This window comes from Protopterus annectens, chromosome 8.part0 (genome assembly GCF_019279795.1).
Source record: "Protopterus annectens isolate FY-2018-M chromosome 8.part0, PAN1.0, whole genome shotgun sequence".
NCBI classification, from domain to species: domain Eukaryota; kingdom Metazoa; phylum Chordata; order Ceratodontiformes; family Protopteridae; genus Protopterus; species Protopterus annectens.
In genome coordinates, this window is record NC_056741.1 from 334,295,441 (window position 1) to 334,317,465 (window position 22,025).

At 42.9% G+C, this 22,025-nt stretch overlaps 1 protein-coding gene across 3 annotated transcripts in view; it reads left to right on the forward strand.

The window, feature by feature from the left end:
• The first annotated feature begins 852 nt into the window (after positions 1-852).
• LRRC71 (leucine rich repeat containing 71) overlaps positions 853-22,025 on the forward strand; it is a 2,015,367-nt gene continuing 1,994,194 nt past the window's right edge. The window contains exon 1 of one of the 3 annotated variants that reach the window (XM_044079834.1): positions 853-1,061. In XM_044079834.1, the coding sequence (XP_043935769.1) occupies positions 1,024-1,061 (38 nt within the window). In that variant the 5' untranslated portion in view covers positions 853-1,023. The remainder of the gene's footprint in view (positions 1,062-22,025) is intronic. The other 2 variants (XM_044079832.1, XM_044079831.1) reach the window with 2 other exon arrangements.

Here is a 22,025-nt window from a genome sequence, read left to right on the forward strand (position 1 = left end):
TTCAGCACCATAGCTCCACAATGCAGGGACAAGTATTTTACTGTGCATCAAGTCAAGTAGTCAGACTTCACTAGAAATAGATATATTTTACAACTATTACAACTTGCCATCATTTGATAAACACCCACACACTAATAGTTTATAATAATTCTATAAAGTTGGAATATTTATGGAACAGTTTTTGTACTACATCTCCTGTCTCTTTTACACACACACACACACACACACACACACACACACACACACACACACACACACACACACACACACACACACACAGTTCTAAAGAAACAGCTCTTTGCAGCCTTATGTCTATCTCGCTAAGAAAACTAGCAGTGTTTAGAGAACTTTCCCAAGTTATCAAAACAATATCAGTAAGTTATAAATAAAGAAAAATATTTAGTCCCTCCTCTAACACCAGATGGGAAAGTTGAAGTAACAGTGTGGTGAAATGAAACACACTCACATCATCTACATATTTCATATGCACTGGTAGTATTGGTGGAACAGACACACAGTAAGACACACCAAACGTGAAAGTCAAAAATAAATCTAGGCTCCATGCTTTGTTAAGGTACAATGAGTTATAAAGATTTTTCCTGGATTCCATAGTTACTTGTTGCCAGGATTTTCCTACAGGTACAATGGTTCCTAAAATAAGGAATTTTCCTATCTGTTTAAAGAGCAAGGACAAGGTATTCTCCTGTTGTCTTCACTCCTGCACTGAAGTATTACTTATGGCAAAAGAAAAAGAAAGCAAACATGAAACCTCAAAATATCAAATGTCACTTGCAACGCCCCAAAACATAATGACAAAAGAAATGGCAAGTTTGAAGATCAATGCATTGTAATCATCTATCGTCAGTTGTACATCTGTCGCTTCTGGGATGTTTCTAATCATTCGTGTCTAAGTACTCTAGCAGTACTCCAAAATTCTAGGGATTTAATTCAAGTAAAAGAGGAGAGGTTCACTGAATCAGCTAACAAAAGACACACAGAAGTCAAGCATCACCGCAGAGCTACATGCCTAACAGAATGTCTTCTTTTATAAGATGGAAAAGGTACGACTCTTGACAGCATTTACTCAATTGTGACAGTTACCTGCTTTGTAAACAGCTTTTTTGTAAAGTATGTGAGAATTGAATTTAAATGGGTTCAGACAGCAAGGACATCACTAGTACATAACGCGCTGTTTTTCCTCAAATATGATTTTCCAGAGATATAATTACAAACAAATTATAGTTTTACAGTGAATTTCCCTTCTAGTGCTGTTGTTTCTTAACTGACTCTTCTACTTTATCACTCGCATATTAAAGTTGTACGACAAAAAATATATAATTTAATTCTGCAAGATATATCTTGTGACTCTTACAGACCACCCAACAGCTTGTTGGTATAATACTAACATTGTATTATTACAGCTGGAGGTTCAGAAGTAGCTTGATATGATGAATGAATGACTCAGTATTGTGATAACACTACAGTTTAACCACGTACCCTGTCTAATTAGGGATACAACTGACTTCTACATCTATAGCAATCACCACCATCAGGATATTTTTTCATTATAACAGATTTCTTGAACGCCCCGAAATCTGCTCTCAGAAATGAAGGCACGGAATGCAAATAAATGACATGTCCTATATGAAATCATTTCATTGTTTCTAAATGAAATGCTCTTGCAGTTTCCTTATTTTAATAACATTTTAGAAATAATACATTTAACTAGCAATAATATTTTTCACTGTTTATATTAATGTGTGAAGCTGTTTATTTTACATGCTTCAAAAGTGTTTAAAATGATTTTTGCAAGGGTGAAACACCATGTGATGTGTGAAACATGCATGTGTGTAAATTATCTCTTCCTCCTTCCCTCTTTCTTTTTTGTTCTGTATTTACTACCATCTGATTAATGAATAGTTACCACTGAACCCAGACATGTATCCCTTTCAGGGAATTCATGCAGGCACATCAGTCATAATGAAGCCTATACAACTCCCTATTGAAATAACTTTATTCTATGAGTTTTATAGAGATTCCACTTCCGAAAATTAAAATGCAAGGGTAAAAAGAATATTGTTAAAGTTACTTCTGAATCACCTTAAGAAAACTATGAAGTTTATGATCTTCTGAACTGTTGGTACCTCAGGTGGATGCAGGGCCGGTGCTAGCATTTTGGGGGCCCCCAGCAAGGTTCAAGTTGGGGGCCCTACTCAAGAGAACATGAAGCGTGACCACATTGCTATTGCACCTCCTTCCCTGTCAAGCTCATCCAGCACCATTTAACCACTAGTGTCACTACATTCAGATCATTAAGAATTTGTGCCAAGCCCAGACTGGCATTTAGTACCAAGGTTACATTATGATAAACTTCTGTACTACAGTACGGTAGCCAATCACAGGTACACACTGACTGACACTTAATACCAATGTTGCACTAAGACAACCCCCTGTACCACAGCATGGTAGCTACTCACAGGTGTGCACACACTGACTAGCATTTAGTGCCAATGTTACAATCCTGATAAACCCCTGTACCACAGCAAGGTAGTGACTCAGGTGCACATGACAAGGTAGCAACTCACAGGTGCACACACTGACTGGCATCGAGTACCAATGTGACATTATGAAATCCCTGTACCACAGCAAGGTTGCCACTCACAGATGCAGACACTGACTGGATACTCAACTGCCCAGATTTTCAAAGAATGTCCAGATGTGACTCTTGTTTGGTCTGTTTTGTGGCAATCATTGATGACTGAATTCATTAAATGACAGGCATTTCAGTTTATACCCTTCAGAACATCTATGGCAACATTCAGTTTATAACAGCAATATTTAAAATTTGCCCAGATCTTTGGGGCTGGAAACCCATTATCTGTGGCTTTGTCCAGATTTTGTGCCATGAGATAAAGAGCTACAGCTGGCATTTAGTAGCAATGTTACATTATGACAAGCCTCTGTACTGCATCAAGGTATCCAGTCCCAAAGAGGTACACAGACACCTACACTGACTCCCCAAAGACACCCACATTGACTGGCATTTAGTAGCAATGTTGTTACATTACGACAAGCCTCTGTACCGCATCAAGGTAGCCAGTCCCACAGAGGTACACAAACTCCCAGACACAGACTCCCACACAGAGAGACAGAGACACAGACTCCCACATAGAGATAGAGACACAGACTCCCACACAGAGAGAGACAGAGACACAGACTCCCACACAGAGAGAGACAGAGACACAGACTCCCACACAGAGAGAGACAGAGACACAGACTCCCACACACACAGAGACAGAGACAGAGACTCCACACACACACAGAGACAGAGACTCCCACACACACAGAGACAGAGACAGAGACTCCACACACACACAGAGACAGAGACTCCCACACACACAGAGACAGAGACAGAGACTCCACACACACACAGAGACAGAGACAGAGACTCCACACACACACAGAGACAGAGACAGAGACTCCACACACACACAGAGACAGAGACTCCACACAGAGACAGAGACTCCACACAGAGACAGAGACTCCACACAGAGACAGAGACTCCCACACACACACACAGACAGAGACTCCCACACACACACACAGACAGAGACTCCCACACACACACAGACAGACAGAGACTCACACACACACACACACACACACACACACACACACACAGGCAGAGACAGAGACTCCCACACACACACAGACTCCCACACACACACAGACTCCCACACACACACAGACTCCCACACACACACAGACTCCCACACACACAGACTCCCACACACACACAGACTCCACACACACAGACTCCCACACACAGAGACAGAGACACAGACCCACACACACACAGACTGACCCGAGACAGAGACACAGACTCCCACACACATGATAAAGACAGCACTACAGCAAGACTGAACATTAACACCCACACAATTACTGACATGAACAGTCACACTGCAGATGTACACAACACAGCTATGGGACACAGAAAAGATTACAGACAACATACAAGGGAAAGCCATGGGGATTACTGAGCCTGAGGCAGACTCAAACCCATGCACATGAGAGTAATGGGGATTAGTAAGTCTGACACAGGCAGACTCAAACCCAGAAAGAAAAAGATGAATACCAAAGTGGCATTCATCTTCCATATGCATTACCTCCTCAGCTTCTGACTGCTGCCACTTGTCTGTTCTTCCTTCGCTTCTGTCCTAGCCCTTGAAGAGTCTTGCTGCTCCCAACTGTGCTGCCACTTGTCTGTTCTTCCTTTGCTTCTGTCCTAGCCCTTGAAGAGTCTTGCTGCTCCCAACTGTCATACCATCCTGATGAGTCCTGCCACTACCCTGCCACTCCACATGAGTCCTTCTGCTCCTGACAAGTCCTGCCACTCCGAGTCCAGCTGATCCTAGCTGCCTTTGCCTAACATCCTGCTAGTTCCATCCTCATGGTCCTACCTGTTGGAGGTAAAACAGTGAATACACAGCATACAAGCCAGACTAAGGTACTACCTGAAATTACTGCCTGACAGCATTATAAAAGATTACTGGAAAGGAAATATGAGCACATACCTAATCTACAGTTTTACTGGGATCTTACAATTTTCTTCCGGACAAAATCTTCAATGAGGCTGCCATGTGATACACTTGCCCACTTCATGCTCAATTGAGAGCACAGCTAAGCCTGAAAGTCTCTCCTGACTCATTGGTATGTCTTTATGAGTTTCAACTTAGAAAAGCTGCGTTCTGCAGTAGCCACTGTAACAGGTGCAGTCAAATAAATGCGCATTGAAACATAAGTATTTATATATATGTCTTGCAAGTGGTTGCGAATAAGGAAATTTAACACAGTCAGTGGTGACGATTCATTATCAATCATTCGAGAAAGGCTTTTAAGTTCGTGTCCAAGGTCAGAGTCATCAATATCACAGTGGCCACTTATTCTGTCAGTCAGTTGTTCTTTCAGAACCTTGCAGTGTTGCAGCAGTGTGTCTTCTGCAACATCACTCAAGGCTTTAATATTTGTTAAAAATCCAAAGGCCTTATCAAACTCGGAAAGCTGCTGAAACCGGTCAGTAAACGATTGGATTGTTGTGTCCAGCAGCACATTGAAGAACTCTACACGTAATTTTATCGCTGGATCCTGTACAGTCTCATCTTCTCCTTCATAGTCAAAGAACCGTTTTACTTTCCTTCGTCTCTTTTCTTGAAATGTGGTGCCAACATCCAGTTCTTCTGCTATCTTGGAGGCTTCGCCCATGGCATGTTGAAATCCTGTTTCTCTGTAATTCTTAAGCAGGTCCATAGTGGATGCCAGCACTTTGACACATGTTGAAATATCAACAGATGGACTCTGCAGAACTTTGCTTGCACGATTTACCTCTGTCAGCACATCACACCAAACCACTAAACATACAATGAACTGGTATGACATAAGTTCTGAGCACAGTCCTCTTGCTTGTTGATATGTTGCAGCATCATTTGTACGTACTGCTTCCCCTATCTCCTGTAATGCCTCAATGACTCCCTTCAACTGAAATCTTACTGCCTTGACAGAGTCTATCCTGCATTCCCAGCGAGTCTCCGACAGTGGCTTCACAGTGACATTTGTGTGCCGTCTGCCATCTGTTTGTTGATGCTGAACAGAGTACGTAAATGTTCTGCAGACATCCAAAGAATGACACTGCCTGTACTGATGAATGTGCTCCATCACTAACTATAAGATTTAAATTATGGCAGGCACATGGCACATAAAAAGCCCTTGAATTCATCTGTTTTATCCGGGCCTGCAGTCCAGCGCGTTTCCCCTTCATGTTGCTGCCATTGTCATATCCTTGTCCTCGACAGTCATTAATGTCCAGTTGATGATTTTGAAGAGTCTTAAGAAGAGCTTCTGTCAGCCCTGCCCCAGTTGTGTCATTCACAGGCACAAATCCCAGAAAATGTTCCTCAACTGTGGCTACAGTCTGTGAAATGTCCACATACCGAACTACTACAGTCATTTGCTCTTGATTGCTGATATCTGGCGTGCAATCAAGAATCACAGAAAAGTACCTAGTGTCCTTCACCTTCCCTACTATGATCCTTAAGATAGCATTTGCAATCAACTGGATAACTTCATTCTGTATGTCCTTCCCAAGATAGTGATCCATTATCTCTTTATTACGGATCTGACGCAAATGTTCAGCCATAACAGGGTCAAACTGCGATAAAAGTTGCACTTGACCTAAGAAGTTGCCATTGCCATAGGTGTCCAGGGCATCAGTTGTACCACGGAATGCCATGTTCCGTTCTGCCAAGTACTGGACAACAGCAATAATGCGTTCTAACACACCACGCCAGTGAGTTATCTCCTTTTCAACCACTGCTTGCCTCTTATCATCCATAGTCTGCCTACTCTTTATTCTGTTGTCCAGTTCCTTCCACTTCATCATGCATGCCATATGCTCTGGCGCTCTGTCATGGCTGTGTAAAGCTTTGGACATCTCTCTCCATGCTTTGTAACCACCTGACCTGAGAAGATGGTTAGAATGTCCAAACAATTTGCATGGAAAGCAAAACAGTGCATCCTTTGAGACCGAATATGTCAGCCAAGTGCGTTTTGCTCTCGCTCCATTAGGCAGCACATGGAAGTAGTTCTCAGATGTAAATCTTCTTTTCTGCTCATTGACTGGGAACTGTGTTAACACCACTTGCACAGGTCCATGCTGAATGGCAGCTACCCTAAACTCATCCCTAATCAAGTCTGGCCAAGTCCCTAGATCCTCCAAAGATGTACCCGACACTCCCTGCAAGTCATAGGCCACATCTGTCACTATGGAAGTATGGGCTCCTTCTGTATCAAAGTCTGGTGATCCAGGCAACACCTCAGGTGAGTCTGCATTTGCTGCCGTGCTTTCACCCATGGTAATGGCTGTAGGTCCACAGGAAGTAGCCTGTGGTGTGGCCGGAAGAAAGTTGTTACTTTCTAGTGAAAGGATGCTGGCCTCACAGTGGTCAGACTGTAATGCAAAACCATTGTGTTGTCCTGAAGGCAGACTTTTCCTGAATCTCCCTCACTGATGAGTCACAGAAAAATTTCATAATGGAACCCTGTCTCTTTGCATCCTCATTTCTCTGCTGCTGAAGCTTTCTTTTGCTGCTCCTGACAAATATGTGCTTCATCTCTAACTGGGAATGGAAGTAAAGCAGAATTACTACATATACAGAGTCCTTTGGTCATACTGTTATTAAAAATGCTTAATGGCTTTCATTGACAGTCTATTGCACTGCAGGCAGAAAGACTGAAAATGACTAACCAGTAGGCACAAACAAGTAATGAGAGGCCCAGGTTACAGTTTCATGTTAGATATCTATCACTAGAGGTGAATGTCAGCTTTTCTACACAATTCTTCTCCTGTCATCCCCTAAACATGTGAAGTGGCCACAGATGATGCAAAAGATTGATATTACAAGCTTCTTAGACTAAAGTCTGAAAGAACTAATGACTAGGAGAGGCACAAGTTTGAAGGAGAACACACCAAATTGAGGCAAGACAAATGTTACGGTACAATACAGACTACACATGCCCACTCCCTCTCAATCTCTTAGCAGACTTGAACAAATCAAAATAAATTTTTGAACAAAGGAGTGAAATCATGGATTTGCTAGACAATCTCATGTGTGAAGGATGAAGTGGCACACAGACTGGGAGACTGACATTCCCACAACCCCTCTTAGCACAGGATCAGTGTACAAAAGCATAAATCTAAGGAATGTACCATGCATTACGTGGAGGGTATGAAACAAGAAGTCCATTTCTGTTAGTAGCCTCAGCTGTCCACATTGTGCTATGCAATCACTGAGAGAGAACAGGCTAAAAACAAACATCTGGACACAATTTTCACAGGCCCCGTCAACCTCCTAAAATTGTCAACTTAATTCAGACAGCCAAAAACTTGGATAGCAGAGCAGTGTTTGCAGTAGTATGCATTAGAGACATCAGTACATTCTGTGGAATTCTTACCCCCATCTCGGCACAATTTTGGACAAAGTGAAAAAATTACCAATGTGCTTACAGTCTGACACTCCCCATTACAAAAACTCCAAACAATGGACACTGCCACATTCTCACAGGCCCTACCCACACTCCCAAACTTTCAATAGCTATGGACCATAAAAATAAGTCATTGCAACAAAGCATATGAAGAACAGTTAGACAGCACTATAAACAGATAGCAGAACAGTGTTTGCATTAGCAGGCATTAAGATATCAGTACATTCTGGAATTCTTAACCCCAAGTCTAGGCAGAATTCTGGATGAAGTGAAAACAAAAGTCATAGCATAAACAATGTGCTTACAGTCTGTGACCCCTATTAAAAATACTCCAAGCAAACAATGTACACTGCAACATTCTCACAGGCCCTAACCACACTCCAAACCTTTCAACACAATAAGTACGGACAATGATAAAAGGTAAGCCATTGCATCAGTACATTGTTGGTAAACAATAGTAGCATAACAGGGTGTGCATTTGTATACATTCGAACATCCACACCTTTTACAACATTCTCACAGCTATTAACTACCCTCCTGACATTAGGCAAGGTAAACAATGCACAAGTTCTCTCAACCTCCAAAGAGCATAATTCAGACAGTCAATAATAACTGCAGAACAAGGCGTAACATCAGGGATAGTTAAACAGTACTATAAACCTAGACAGCTGAACAGTGTTTACATTAGCATGTATTAAGATATCAGGCTCCATCATCCTCCAAATTACATAATCCAAACAGCCAAAAATAACTCAGAAGAAGCTGTAACACTAGGGATATTTAAGCCGTACTAATTCCCTCGACAGAACAGTATTTGCATTAGCATGCAACATAGGCGTAGCATTAACAATGTGCTTTAGTGTGTGTGGCCCCACATTAAAAACTTCAGGCAAACATTGAACACTGCAACATTCTCACAGCCACTAACTACTCTCCCAACATTGGGCTTTTAAACAATGTACAGGTACCAGCATACTCTAAATTACATAATCCAAACAGCTAAAAATAACTCGGAACAAGCTGTAACACTAGGGATATTTAAGCAGTACTATAACCCTTAACAGAACAGTATTTGCATTAGCATGCATTAAGATACTAGTACATTCTGCAGAACCCCACGGCGATGCAATAATCCTGGATAAAGTGAAAACAAAAGCATAGGCATAGCATTAACAATGTCCTATTACATGACCCCATTAAAAGGCTCCAGTCAAACACTGAACACTACAACATTCTCACAGGTCCTAACCACACTCCCAAACTTTCAACACATTAAGTACGGACAAAAACATTGCAGTCATTGCATCAGTGAACATTGAAGTTATATGCAATAGTAGTTCACAAGGCTTGCATTAGTATACATTCAAAACATCTATGCCTTCAACAGCAACATTCTCACAGCTGCAAACCACCCTCCCAACATTATGCATTTTAAGCAACGTACATGCCCCATCAACCTCCTAACCTCTCAGCACAATTCAAACAGCCAAAAAACTACAGAACAAGGTGCAACAGCAGGGATAGTGTAAAACAGTACTATAAACCTAGATAGCAGAACAGCGTTTAACAAATATGTAAAAAAACTGAAAACTTACTACAAAAACTGAAAACTTACTACAAATTCAGCTTGACAAATCTACCAACAGTTTCAAAAAGTAGCAGTTGAAGCCAGTTCTTATCCCGAATACAAAAGATCCATTACTGAGCAGTCAGTCAACCATCTGGAAAATATACATTATACCCTTGCACAAAGGTGGAAGCTTGAGCGAACTTAAATTATAGGCCAAGAGCAATTCTTCCCCCGCTACCTAAACTCCTAGAGGAATGCATTCATTCTCAACCAATATTTTACTTGCCACTTACCCCATACACCCAATACTATTGACTTAGACAGCAGCATCTCACAAGACTGCCCACCTATCCCTGCTCTAGCCCACAAGACTGCCCACCTACCCCTGCTCTAGCCAACTACAATATCCTTCTCTGTCCCATTATTTATCTCCTCCTTTTCATCACCCCTATCCCATTCTCTCTACCGTTTACATATACAGCATAGATACTGCCAAAACAAAATCCTCTTGCTCCAAATAAGTTATACACTTTCCTAACGAATCGGCAATTAAAATTAAATGTATATTACACTTCACATTCCCTTATGTTGTCCCTCATATAAACAGAAGCCAAATTATTTTACATATTTCTAGCACATATACTAAAAAACATTTCTTCCTGGGCATCCACTGAAAATGGATTCTATCCTACACTGTCCAGAAAACAAATGTAAAGTGAGTATAGTAAAATGAGTAAAGTAAAACTGCTATAACCACAGCCTCTCACCACCCATCCTTTTACCACCAGCACACAGACATAACACAACCTGACCCCCACCCTCTCAGGACAAAAACTCTACACAGTACCAAAATAAAACTAATACAACCACAGCCCCAAAATAAAACTAGTACCACTACAGTTCTCACCCCAAACCTCCGAGCACAAAACTGTACACAAAACTAAAATAAAACTAATGCAACTGCAGCCCACACTCCCCCAAACCTCTTAGTACGAAATATGCACAAACACAAGAAATATGAACAAAAAAAAAATAAAAAATCACCCACCCCCCACAAAAAATAAAGTTATAACTAAACCCCAAAACTTACCTTTTTTGCTTTCAACAGAAGGCTGCTTCCAATACTCTGCTCCCCCTTCACGACTGAAGGCTCACCTGCTCTGTTCACCTTCCTCAGACCACTCAGTCCCTTTGAAGTTGCCCTTAAAGGACAGTTTTGTCAGACCTTTTCAAAAGTTGTCCTTAAAGGACAGTTTGTCAGACCTTTTCAGAAGTTGCCCTTAAAAGGACAGTTTAAAAAGAGTATAATCCACAAACCACGACCGCTGCAAAGGCTTGATCCACCGCTGATCCGTTCCTGCTGTCCGTCCTCACGCTGGTCCAAACACGCCGATCACTCTGCTGCTGATAAGAAACACTCCTCTGTTGAAAAACAAGAGAAGTGATCCTTATTAGCTGCAGGTGCCTTTAAAAGCAGTTTGTGCAGGAAGTGATTTGCAAGGACCAATCAGGTCCTTGCTTCATCACTTCCTACTTAAAAACAAAAAACAAGGACTTAGTTAGCAGGCTGCTGCAGCCAATCAGATCCCTTGTTTCAGCGGCGGACCTGATTGAGTGCAGCTTGCCAGCCAATCAAAAAAAAAAACCACAAAGGGACTTAGTTGCAGGCTGCTGCAACCAATCAGATCCCCTGTTTCAGCGAGCGGACCTGATTGAGTGCAGCTTGCCAGCCAATCAAAACGGAAACGGAAATGCAGTTTCGCGGCGGCGGAGCAGCTAGATGTCCATGAGGAGCGAGCGAAGCAAAGTACACGCCGGTTGGACTAGTAAGTAACCAGCGGATGAGGATGATGGAGCAGCTAGACATCCACGAGGAGCCGAGCAGTAGCGTAAATGCCGGTCGGACCATCGGGGCCCTTATTTGCGGGTAAGTAATCGGGGTTTCCCGCGGGTTCATGGTGCCTAACGCCGGCTATGGGTGGATGTAAAAGATCCTACAGCACTTATCAAAAGGATACTGAGCCAACAGATATTGCCAATATACTGGCCGACTGATTCAGTGCCAACTTTACCCCCCCCTCAAAGGACCAATCATAATACCAGTAGATTGCCAGGCATGCAGTATTATTGCTGCACAGGTTAAAAAAACACTGTCCGAGGCAAAGAATACAGCTTCTATGGGACCTGACAATATCCCTGGTTGTGTTCTATATGAACTAGAGTGAACTGGCACCTCACCTGTGTGCCCTGTTCAATCACAGCCTCACCTCAGGCTTTGTCCCTACTGAATGGCGCACTGCTACAGTCATCCCTCTCCACAAAGGAGGAGCAACTAGAGACCCTGGGAACTATCGCCTCACTAGCCTGATGTCTGATATGAATGCATCATCATGGACCTAATAAACAAGGATATAGGGAATCTCCAAACTCTGGATCCCACACGGTTTGGTTTTTGTGAAGAGTAGATCATGCCTGGTCAACTTCTTTGAGTCAATCACTAGAGCTGTGGATGAAGGCAAGGTAGTTCATACAGCCTACCTTGATCTGGCCAAGGATTTTGATACCATTCCCCTCTCAGGAATCATAGAAAAACTGACTAAGCTTGGCATCATCCCCTGTATCACTAGGTGGGTTGCAAATTGGCTCACAGATAAAACTCACAGTGTGACAGTAGCTGACTCCAAGTCAAACTGCTGAATAGTCATGAGTGAAGTCCCACAGGGTTCAGTCCTGGGTCCTCCCCTGTTTGGTATCTACTTCTCTGAAGTCCAAGTCAACTTGAAGGGACTCTGGCTGGCAAAGTTTGCAGACGATTGTAAGTTGGGAGCTACTATTAACTCCCCAAGTGATGTTGACATCCTACAGAATGGCCTCACTGAGACCAACGACTGGTGTCAGAACCATCGCCTTAAGCTCAATGCCAAAAAAATGTCGTCATCCCCTTTGGGAAAAACCCATTTCACATGAATTACCACATTGATGGTAGTCCACTGAACAAAGAAGGCATTATAAGAGATTTGGGAACACAGGTTGACAGCAAACTTTCTTTTGATCACCACATTGCCACTGTGGTCAGAATGTCCTTCTATGTGGCACATCTCATTACTAAGGGTTTTGCATTAAGGAAGAAAGAGGTCATTGTCTCCCTCTACTCTTCCCTCATTAGGCGAGTCATCGAGTACAATACCCTATTTGGCACGTACCTCACTAGACACCTGCAACAACTGGAGAGGCCGCAATAGTACCTCACAAAGAGGATCTCAAGCCTTAAACATGTGTCCTACATGGACAGACTTAAAAAACACCAACTATTCTCTATCTCATATTGCCTACTTAGAGGCGATCACTGCTTGACTTACAAAGCCATATCTGACCCAGCTCTGTTAGAAATGCTATGTCTAAAGAAATCCCAATCCCTCTGCATCACACACTCCAGACACCTCAACCTCATTACCACAATTAATAGAACATGCTGGAGGGACAGGTTCATAACCCAGAGACTACCCATGCTATGGAACAGACTTCCCATACATGTCAAGCAGAGCACCTAGCTGACCCTCTTCAACAGAAATCTTGATGAGTGGATGGGAAACAGAAACGTCACCCCGGGGATTACTCCAGTGGCTCTACTCGAGAGAGGCACTGGGAACTAAGGTTGGGTGTCACTATGCCAGGGTAATCCTATGGCTAGGCTTGTAAAGGCCCCAGGGCCATTAGCCTATTTCACACGTATGAACCTATGAGTAAGGGACATTTCTCACTGCAGTGGCTAAATTCTCCCAAGTCAATATGAATCCCACTTCAGGTTTTCATTGAAAAGAGGCTGCTAACCCAGTCAACAAAGTATAAATAAAAATAAAACTAGCGTCTAATAGTAGTGAAAAGAACTATTAAAAGAGTTTATTTCCCATCAATATGACTTTGCCTGTCAAATGAAAAAAGAACTATAACATTTTTCATCTATAGTTAAAATGAAGGCCTGAGAAAACTGACATGAAAAACAAAACAGAAGGGCAACTAGAAAAGTTAGTTCATTGTCACAGGAAAATGTGGGAAAATACATGTAGTCTTTTGTAAGAATACAGTGCAACAGAAGACCTGTATCACAGGCTTTTAAGGCAAATACTAGTATCACCAAAAAGCTTCTTGCTGAGATCTTAAATAAATAATATATTGACGTATGCTACTACTGATTACTCTGCAGAAGTAAAGGGATTCAGGACAACAAACCCCAGGCTCCCTCCTCACTCTAGCATATAAACATGGATACTTATGGAAGACACGGCATGGGTAGCCCACTTAGTTTGTTCAGTCTATTACTGGTCTAAGCAGAATACAGTTACATGTGGACACTTAGTATATCATTGCAAGTTTAAATGACAGGGTCACTGCTACAGGAATCACATATGAATTGGAATTTGCCATTGTCTAACAGCTAGGCAGATTTAATCAGCTGTGGGATGTCTCTATGGCAGGCAACCTGCAATCGCATCTCAGGTTGCAGCTGTTAAAGGAATCCCATGTACAAAAAGACAGAACTGTGTATACCCACTTTGATTTTTTTGGAGCCCAGAAATAAGGCTGAGCAAAAGTTCTATACCAAAAAATAATCTTAGGAAATTTATAACTGCAAAGACATTAACAATTAACTACTATACCCTTAAAAAGCTATAACTACAAAGACATAAACAGTTAACTACTAAAATGCTTAAACATAGAGGTGTGTGTGTGTGTGTGTGTGTGTGTGTTGGCCTCTCTACCCCAGGCCAGTAATTATGGAATGTCAATCCTCACCACTGACACTGGTGAGAGACAGTTACTAAGAACAGGAATGAATTTACACAGTATTTACAGATGCAGCTCTCTGCATCAAGCACAATTCCCTCAAAAGCAAACAGGGAACATGTTCCAGACCTGGAACTGGACTCTCTGTCTCTCCAGATCCCAAATAATATTCACTTTGTAGCAATGTATCCTAGTTCCAAGTAGTTGACACATCCACACATGGGTATTTCATTTTCAGACACAGACACTCCTGGGAAATGCTAGTACAGATTTATTAGCTGTACCCCTTCTGCCAAGACTATAAGGTAACCACACTGCCACCAGTCAACTACTCTTAGGCTCTTCAAGGGTAACCAATTATAGTGAGTAAAATCAATAGTAATATAAATGGTAGAGTATAACAAAAGTAGCAAGGCTTTTTGGAGTGGCCACAGCATCACTAAAATAAGCACAAGTACTCTCAAGATGTTAAAAGCATTCTCTGAAAGACAAGCCACAATGAAAGGTATACAAATATTTAATAATAAATAATAAAATAGAAACTATGAAAATACTAAATATCTAAGTACAATAAACACTAGAGTTTCAACCACAGGAGAGATATAAATAACAAAGTTGGACAGATTCAAACAGATGCAGAAAAATAATACTTAACTAATCTCACTGTATTTCCTTACTATCTAAAGAATAACTGCTCCTAGCTAACTTAATTAATACAGGAAGGCAATATTAGATTCTGAGGTGCTTACTTCCACAAGGCAAGGTGATGAGCTTCTAAACTAAACAGAACTCAACTGACTGTGGTAACTGTCATAGATCTTTATATCAGGTTCCAAAGAAAAGAAAAGAAAACAAAACAAAACAAAAACTGCTGTGAGAGTTCCAACCTCGCAGAGATGGTTGTGGCATGACATTTGATCACCTGATACTGGTACAATACACACTCAGAGCTTTGCTAAGATCTGTTGCAATATCTGAAAGGTGTAGAACAATTTCAAAAACTTCTACTCTTCCCTTCCAGAATTCCCTGTTTAAACATAAACATTTAATAAGTTGTAATAACACTGGCCATACATTTTTAACATAAGCATCTGTACAAGTCAATGTGATAGTCAAATGACACAAAATTGCTTATAAAACTCCAGCTAATTATGCTGGCATATGTTACACATGAACTGCCCTATTCCCCCTGGCACAGATGGCAATACCCCACATCGCCACATCCCTCCCCCCTTAAAGACTCAAGCTAGTTTTTCAAGTGACCTTAGAAAAACATTGCTTGAGAGAAATGGGCCTATCTGAGGACACATTAACCTACACCCTGTCTTGAGAGTCTATCTGCAATGGCATTGCTGACCCTACTACACTGCTGCACTGTCATGTTATATGCCTGTAAGCCTAGGCTCTCCCTTAATAACTTGGCATTTTGATGACTGACTCTATGTAGCTATGTTAAAGGATTGTGGTCTGTAACCACAACGAATTTCCCTACAGATAAGGCTGAAGTTTCTGCAGTGTCCAAACTATGGCTAGACATTTTTTTTACAGCTGCATAACATTACTCCCTGGGTTAGAGTCTATGGCTGAGATGGATCTAGGAAAGATCAAAAGTCCGAATCCATTATCACCAAACATACTTTACCGAAAAAGCGCTTACGGTAAAGTATATTTAAAAAAAACATACAACATTAAACCTACTTCTATGCAGGGTGGCAAGCCTCCCTGCACCCTCCACACCCCCTAGTTTAATATTCTATCTCTGAGGTCGCACTACACCACATGACCGGCACAACAAGCATACTTCTCCGAAAGTGCTGCTTCGGTGAACAGCACTTTCAGTGAAGTATGCTCGATGATGTCTGCATCAGTGGAAAGTGCATTCGGGGATCTGTAAGGATCCTGGCTGAGATATACAAATGGGTGCTCTTCTCCCTCTGAGGAGATTTGGCTGAATACAGCCCCCACCCCTATGGTTTGAAGCATCCACCTGCACAACAAATTATTTGCTGTAATCTGGACTGGCTAACACAGGGGGTACTCCCAAAGCCACTTTAAGCTTTTTGAATGCTTGCTAGCAGGCTGGGTCCACACTACCTTATATGGCCTGTTTTTCCTGATCAGGTCTGTGATGGAAGCAGGTATTGTACTATAATTTGGGAATGAACATTCTATAGTACCTTGCTGTCCCCAAGAATGCCCTCACCTGCTTTTTGGTAAAAGGGACAGGCCATGTCTGAATAGCTTCCACTTTGGCAGGTTCTAGTCTAATCTTACCACTCCCCACTCTATGTCCCAGGTAGGAGACCTCTGCCAAACCTACCTGACTGGGCTTAAAGGTTAACCCTGCCCATTGCAGTCTGCCCAGGACCTCCTAGACATGCTGAGGCTTTATCATGTTAACAGAGTACAATTTGTGCCCCTGCCTCCTAGGTTTACCATATAATTAACGTGACTGACCTTCTTTACCACTTCAATGGGTCCCTCCCAAGCTGCCTGCAGCTTATTGTGTTTGACAGGAGTGAGCACCATAACCTGCTGTCCCACAACATACTCTCAGGCTCAAGCATTCTTGTCATACCAGACCTTTTTCTGGTACTGGGCTCCTGCCAGGTTTTCCTGGGCCAAGCCCATCAGCTTCATAAGCCTTGTCCTGATATTTAGGCCATATGCCACAACAGACTCCTTGTGGGATTCACACTTGCCCTTCCACTCATTACGAATCAGATCTAAAGGCCCCCTCACTCTATGTCCATACAGCAACTCAAAGGGTGAAAAACCTGTAGATTCCTGGGGTGCCTCTCTGTATGCAAACAGTAGCTGGGGCAAATATTTGTCCCACTCTGTTCTAAACTGGTCTTTAGTGTAGAGTTTAATCTCTCCACAAGACCATTAGCCTGGATGTGGTGGTGGGGGGGGTGTCTTTAGATGCTTCACCCACAAACGCTTCCACAGACAAGCCAGCAGGTCTGACATGAAAATGGCACCTCTGTCAGTCAGTATTTCTCTCAGAAAACCTACCCTGCTGAAAATCTTTAACAAAGTATTTACAACCCTCTCTGCCTCAATGGAGAACAGTCTCACCACCTCAGAGTATCTAGTAGCATAATCTACTACCACAAGGATATAATTCTTCCCTGTGGAACTTGGGGTACTCAGAGGCCCCACAATATCCATAGCTACCCTCTGAAATGGCTCCTCAATCACAGGCAAAGGCATCAATGGATGTTTGACTTTGTCCCCTGCCTTGCCTACCTTTTGGCACTGCTCACAGGTCCTGCAGTACCCTGTTATATCCCTTGTAATCAGGTCAATAAAGGTTCTACATCTCTTGGTACACTTTATGCTGGTATAACCTGCAAAAGGAATGTCATGGGATATGGCTAGAAGTGCCAGATGGTAGGCTCTGGGCACTACCAACTGCTGTATTACCTCACCCTCTAGCTCTCCCTCAGGGGTCCACTCTCTATACAGTAACTCTTTGTTCCAGTATACAGACTCCCCTCTTCCTTGAGACTCAGGTGTCTCCTTAGCTACCTCCCCTGCGCCTTATAAGGTACGGTCAGAAAGCTGAGCCTGTCTCACCCCTACTTTTCTGACCCCTCCCAGCCCCTTTCCACAGGAAACCTAGTATCTTCTGACATCAGTGCCCCAACTGTCAGCCTAGGTACTACCACTCACCTCTGTTCTTGCAGTCACCCTCTCCAGAGTAACATCAATACCAACCAGCAGCTGTAGCTCACTTTCAGGCTCACTGTTACAGGGTAGCTCCCTCCCTGAAATAGCCGCATCAACAGCCCCAGTTTCAGATATACTGTCTTTCTGGATCTCCCCAGGCTACTAGACCTGCATGCCTGTCTCCATGCCTGACTGCATGCAACTGTATGCACACAAGGTACTGTATTATCAAAATCATTCCATATTTAGACATTGAAGAAAGTACAGTTTTGTACCTACCATAAATGTAGATGTTCGAGTGCTAATACAGCTGCAGTCATAACAGATGGGTTCTCCTGCCGTCAGGCGGGTCCTTGGTTGGCCAAATTCCAAAGTCTAGGTCCAGCATCAGTTGTCGTCGCTTCTTCCCTGACGTCAGTGCGTCAGGGGTATAAAAGAACCAGCCGACGCCATTTTCTTCAGTTTTTCTTGCCCCAGATGTCAGGTGCCCTCAGAAGGAAGGCAATACATAAATTTATGTAATAAATCAATGCAATATAATCAAAATACAGTAGTCGCAAGCAAATACACCATAAATGAATACCCCAATCAGGTTGTATGAGGAGGTGTTAGCCAACAGGCCTGTCACAAGAGGGGAAGGAGGGAGGGAAACCTGGACTGCAGCTGTATTAGCACTCGAACATCTACATTTATGGTAGGTACAAAACTGTACTATGTTCATCGTGCATACAGCTGCAGTCATAACAGATGGGTAGAATCCCAAAGCTAAGGAAAGGGGTGGTAGGCACTAGGTGGAACTAGGAGGAGCCAGGATGCCCTGCAGGACTGCAGTGGCAAAGCCTGCCCTAGTTTTGGAGTATAATGGTAGGTGGTAGTGCTTGGAGAAGGTATGCGCAGAACTCCAAGTGGCTGCTTCCAAAATATCTTTGGTAGGAACTCCTCTGAGGAAAGCTGCAGAGGTAGCTGTGGCCCTTGTGGAGTGAGATCTGATGCCTGCAGGTACAGTTTTACCATGAAAAGAGTAACAAAAGCATATGCAGTGGGCTATCCATTTTGAGATTGCCTGTTTGGAAATTGGCTTCCCTTGAGCTCCTATAGCATAGGACACAAAGAGCTGTTCTGTTTTTCTGAAAGGCTTTGTTCTGCCCAAATAATAACGCAGCTGTCTGTGGATGTCCAAGGAATGTAGTAGTCTCTCCCCTTTGTTTTGAGGATTAGGGTAAAAGGTAGGTAAGTGGATAGCCTGATTCAAAGCTACCCTGGATACCACCTTTGGCATAAAGGACGGGTTGGTTCGTAAGGAAACTCTGTCCTGATGGAAGATGATAAAAGGCTGCACAGCCATGAGGGCTTGTAGTTCCGATACCCTGCGAGCTGAGGTGATAGCCAGAAGAAAATCTGTTTTCCAGGACAAATATTGCAAATCTGTTGAGGCAGCTGGCTCAAAGGGAGGCAAGGTCAGCTTTTCTAGAATGAAATTGAGGTCCCAAGCAGGTATTGGTTGTTTCCTTGGGGGCTTTATATTCTTAGCCCCTCTTAGGAACTGTCTTAAGAGGGGGTGAGAGAATAAAGGTGGATCAGTGTTGTATTCTGCAGAAATGGCTGAGGCATGGATTTTGATGGAGGAAAATTAAAGTCCACTGCTTAGCAGCTCAGCTAGATACTGTAATATTTGAGGTAAATTCAGTTTTCCAGGATTCTGGCCCTTTTTCTCATTCCAGGCAGAAAACCGTTTCCATTTTGCGGAGTAAGCTTTTCTAGTAGACGGCCTTCTGGCTTCCAAAATGACATCCTGCACCTCCTTGGAGAGTAGGGTCTGTTGTGATGTTAAGGAATCTTCCATGCGGCCAGATTGAGTGTTCTCAGCTGACTGTGAAGAGTTTTGAAGCTGTGCTGAGTCAGAAGAAGAGGCATTAGAGGTAGGGTCCATGGTGGGGAATGCGTCAGGCTCCTCAGGAGTGGGTACCAGTGTTGTCTTGGCCAGTCTGGAGCAATAAGAATCATCTTTGGTCTGTCTGCTCTGGTTTTTAATAGAACTTTGGGCAGCAGAGGAAGAGGCGGAAAGGCATAAACTGTCATTGTTGTCCAACTGAAAGAGAGAGAGCGTCCACTCTCCAGGCCTGTGGATGAAAAGTCCTTGAGCAGAATTTTGTCAATTGGTGATTTTTGTGGGAGGCAAAGAGATCTATGGCTGGCCTTCCCCATGCTTGTATTATCTCTGTAAAAACTTGAGGATGCAACTTCCATTCGTGTGGATCTGTCATATTTCTACTTTAGGTTGTCTGCCAGCGTGTTTTCCTTGCCTGGCAAGTACTGTGCTTGAAAGTTCGATATGTAATTCCAGAGCCATGTTCCAAAGTGACATGGCTAGCCTGCATAGGGGGTATGAATGGGTTCCTCCCTGTTTGTTTATGTACCACATTACTGTGGTGTTGTCTGTCCTTATCAATAGTTGACCTGGATGCAGAAGGTCTTTGAAAGCTATAATAGCGTTTATTATTGCTAGCATTTCCTTTTGATTGATGTGTAGGTGCTTTTCTTTTTGGGACCATTTGCCCTGAATGCACCGATCTGTCATGTGCGCCCCCCAGGCGTAGTCCGAGGCGTCTGTAGTGATGACTTGATTTGCTTGAGGCTTGCAGAATGGGAGACCTGTGTTTGTTTGGCATGCTTGAGCCCACCACAGAAATTCCTTTTGAAGACATGGAATTAGTGGTATTATTGTTTCCAAACTGTGGCTGTGTTGAGACCATAGGTTTTTCAGGTACCATTGAAGTTTCCTCATATACAGCTTTGCACATGGGATTAGTAGGATGCAAGATGCCATGAACCCCAGAGCCTGCAGGATTTTCCTTGAAGTCAGCCTGGTGAAATTTGCTAGTTTTTTGAAGTATTGAGTTAGTTGCCCCTGTTTCTCTGGCGTGAGGTAGGCCATCTGGGTGTTTGTGTCCAAGTTGGCACCCATGAAAATGATTTTCTGAGAGGGTATTAGCCTTGATTTCTTTTTGTTGACTGTGTATCCCAGAGAATTCAACAACATTATTACAAAAGCCACATGTTTCAGAAGTATGTGCTTGCTGTCCGTTTGGATCAGGCAGTCATCCAAATATGGGTATATTTGTATCCCTTGAAGTCTGCAGTAGGCAAATACTGATGCCAGGCATTTCGTGAATACTCTGGGCGCAGTAGATAAGCCAAAGGGCAATGCAGAGAATTGATAATGGGTTGAACCTGCAAGAAATCTGAGGTATCTTCTGCAATTTTGTCTAAATGGGACATGCAGGTATGCCTCCTTGAGGTCCAATGTTACCAGCCAAGACTCCTTGCCCAGCATGGGAAGAAGCTGCTGTAATGTGAGCATCTTGAATTTTGGTACGAGTAAAAATGTGTTTAGGATGGATAGGTCCAAAATAGGTCTCCAATCTTTTCCCTTCCTTGGTACCAGTAATAGTCTGGAATAGAAACCTTGACCTTGTTCTTGAGTAGGTACCTCTTGAATAGCTTTCATGTCCATGAGATCTGAAATTTGTCTTTGTGCCTCTGCCCTTTGATTGTGTGGCAGGTTTGGCATGCCTCTCATTTTTGGAAGGGTGTGAAAATGGAATCTGTAGCCTCTGTTTATAATGTCCAGGATCCATTTGTCTTTTGTGACAATATGCCAATTTTTCGAAAATAATGCCAGTTTTCCGCCTAAGGGTGCTGCCATTTGAGCCTTGCTTGGCATGTAAAGGGGAAAGTCATTGGGCTTGCTTTCTGAATGGCTGCGAACTATCCTCACCACCTCTTTGTGTAGGAGCTTGCCATTGTCTGCCTCTAAATGATCCTTGAGATTGCCCTCTGCCCCTCGGGCACCTGTATCTACCTCTTTGGGGTCTGTCCGTGGCTGGAAAGGACCAATTTTTGGAAGGCCAATTTCTACTGAAACGTGGAGGTTGTACCTGTAGAAAATCTTTCA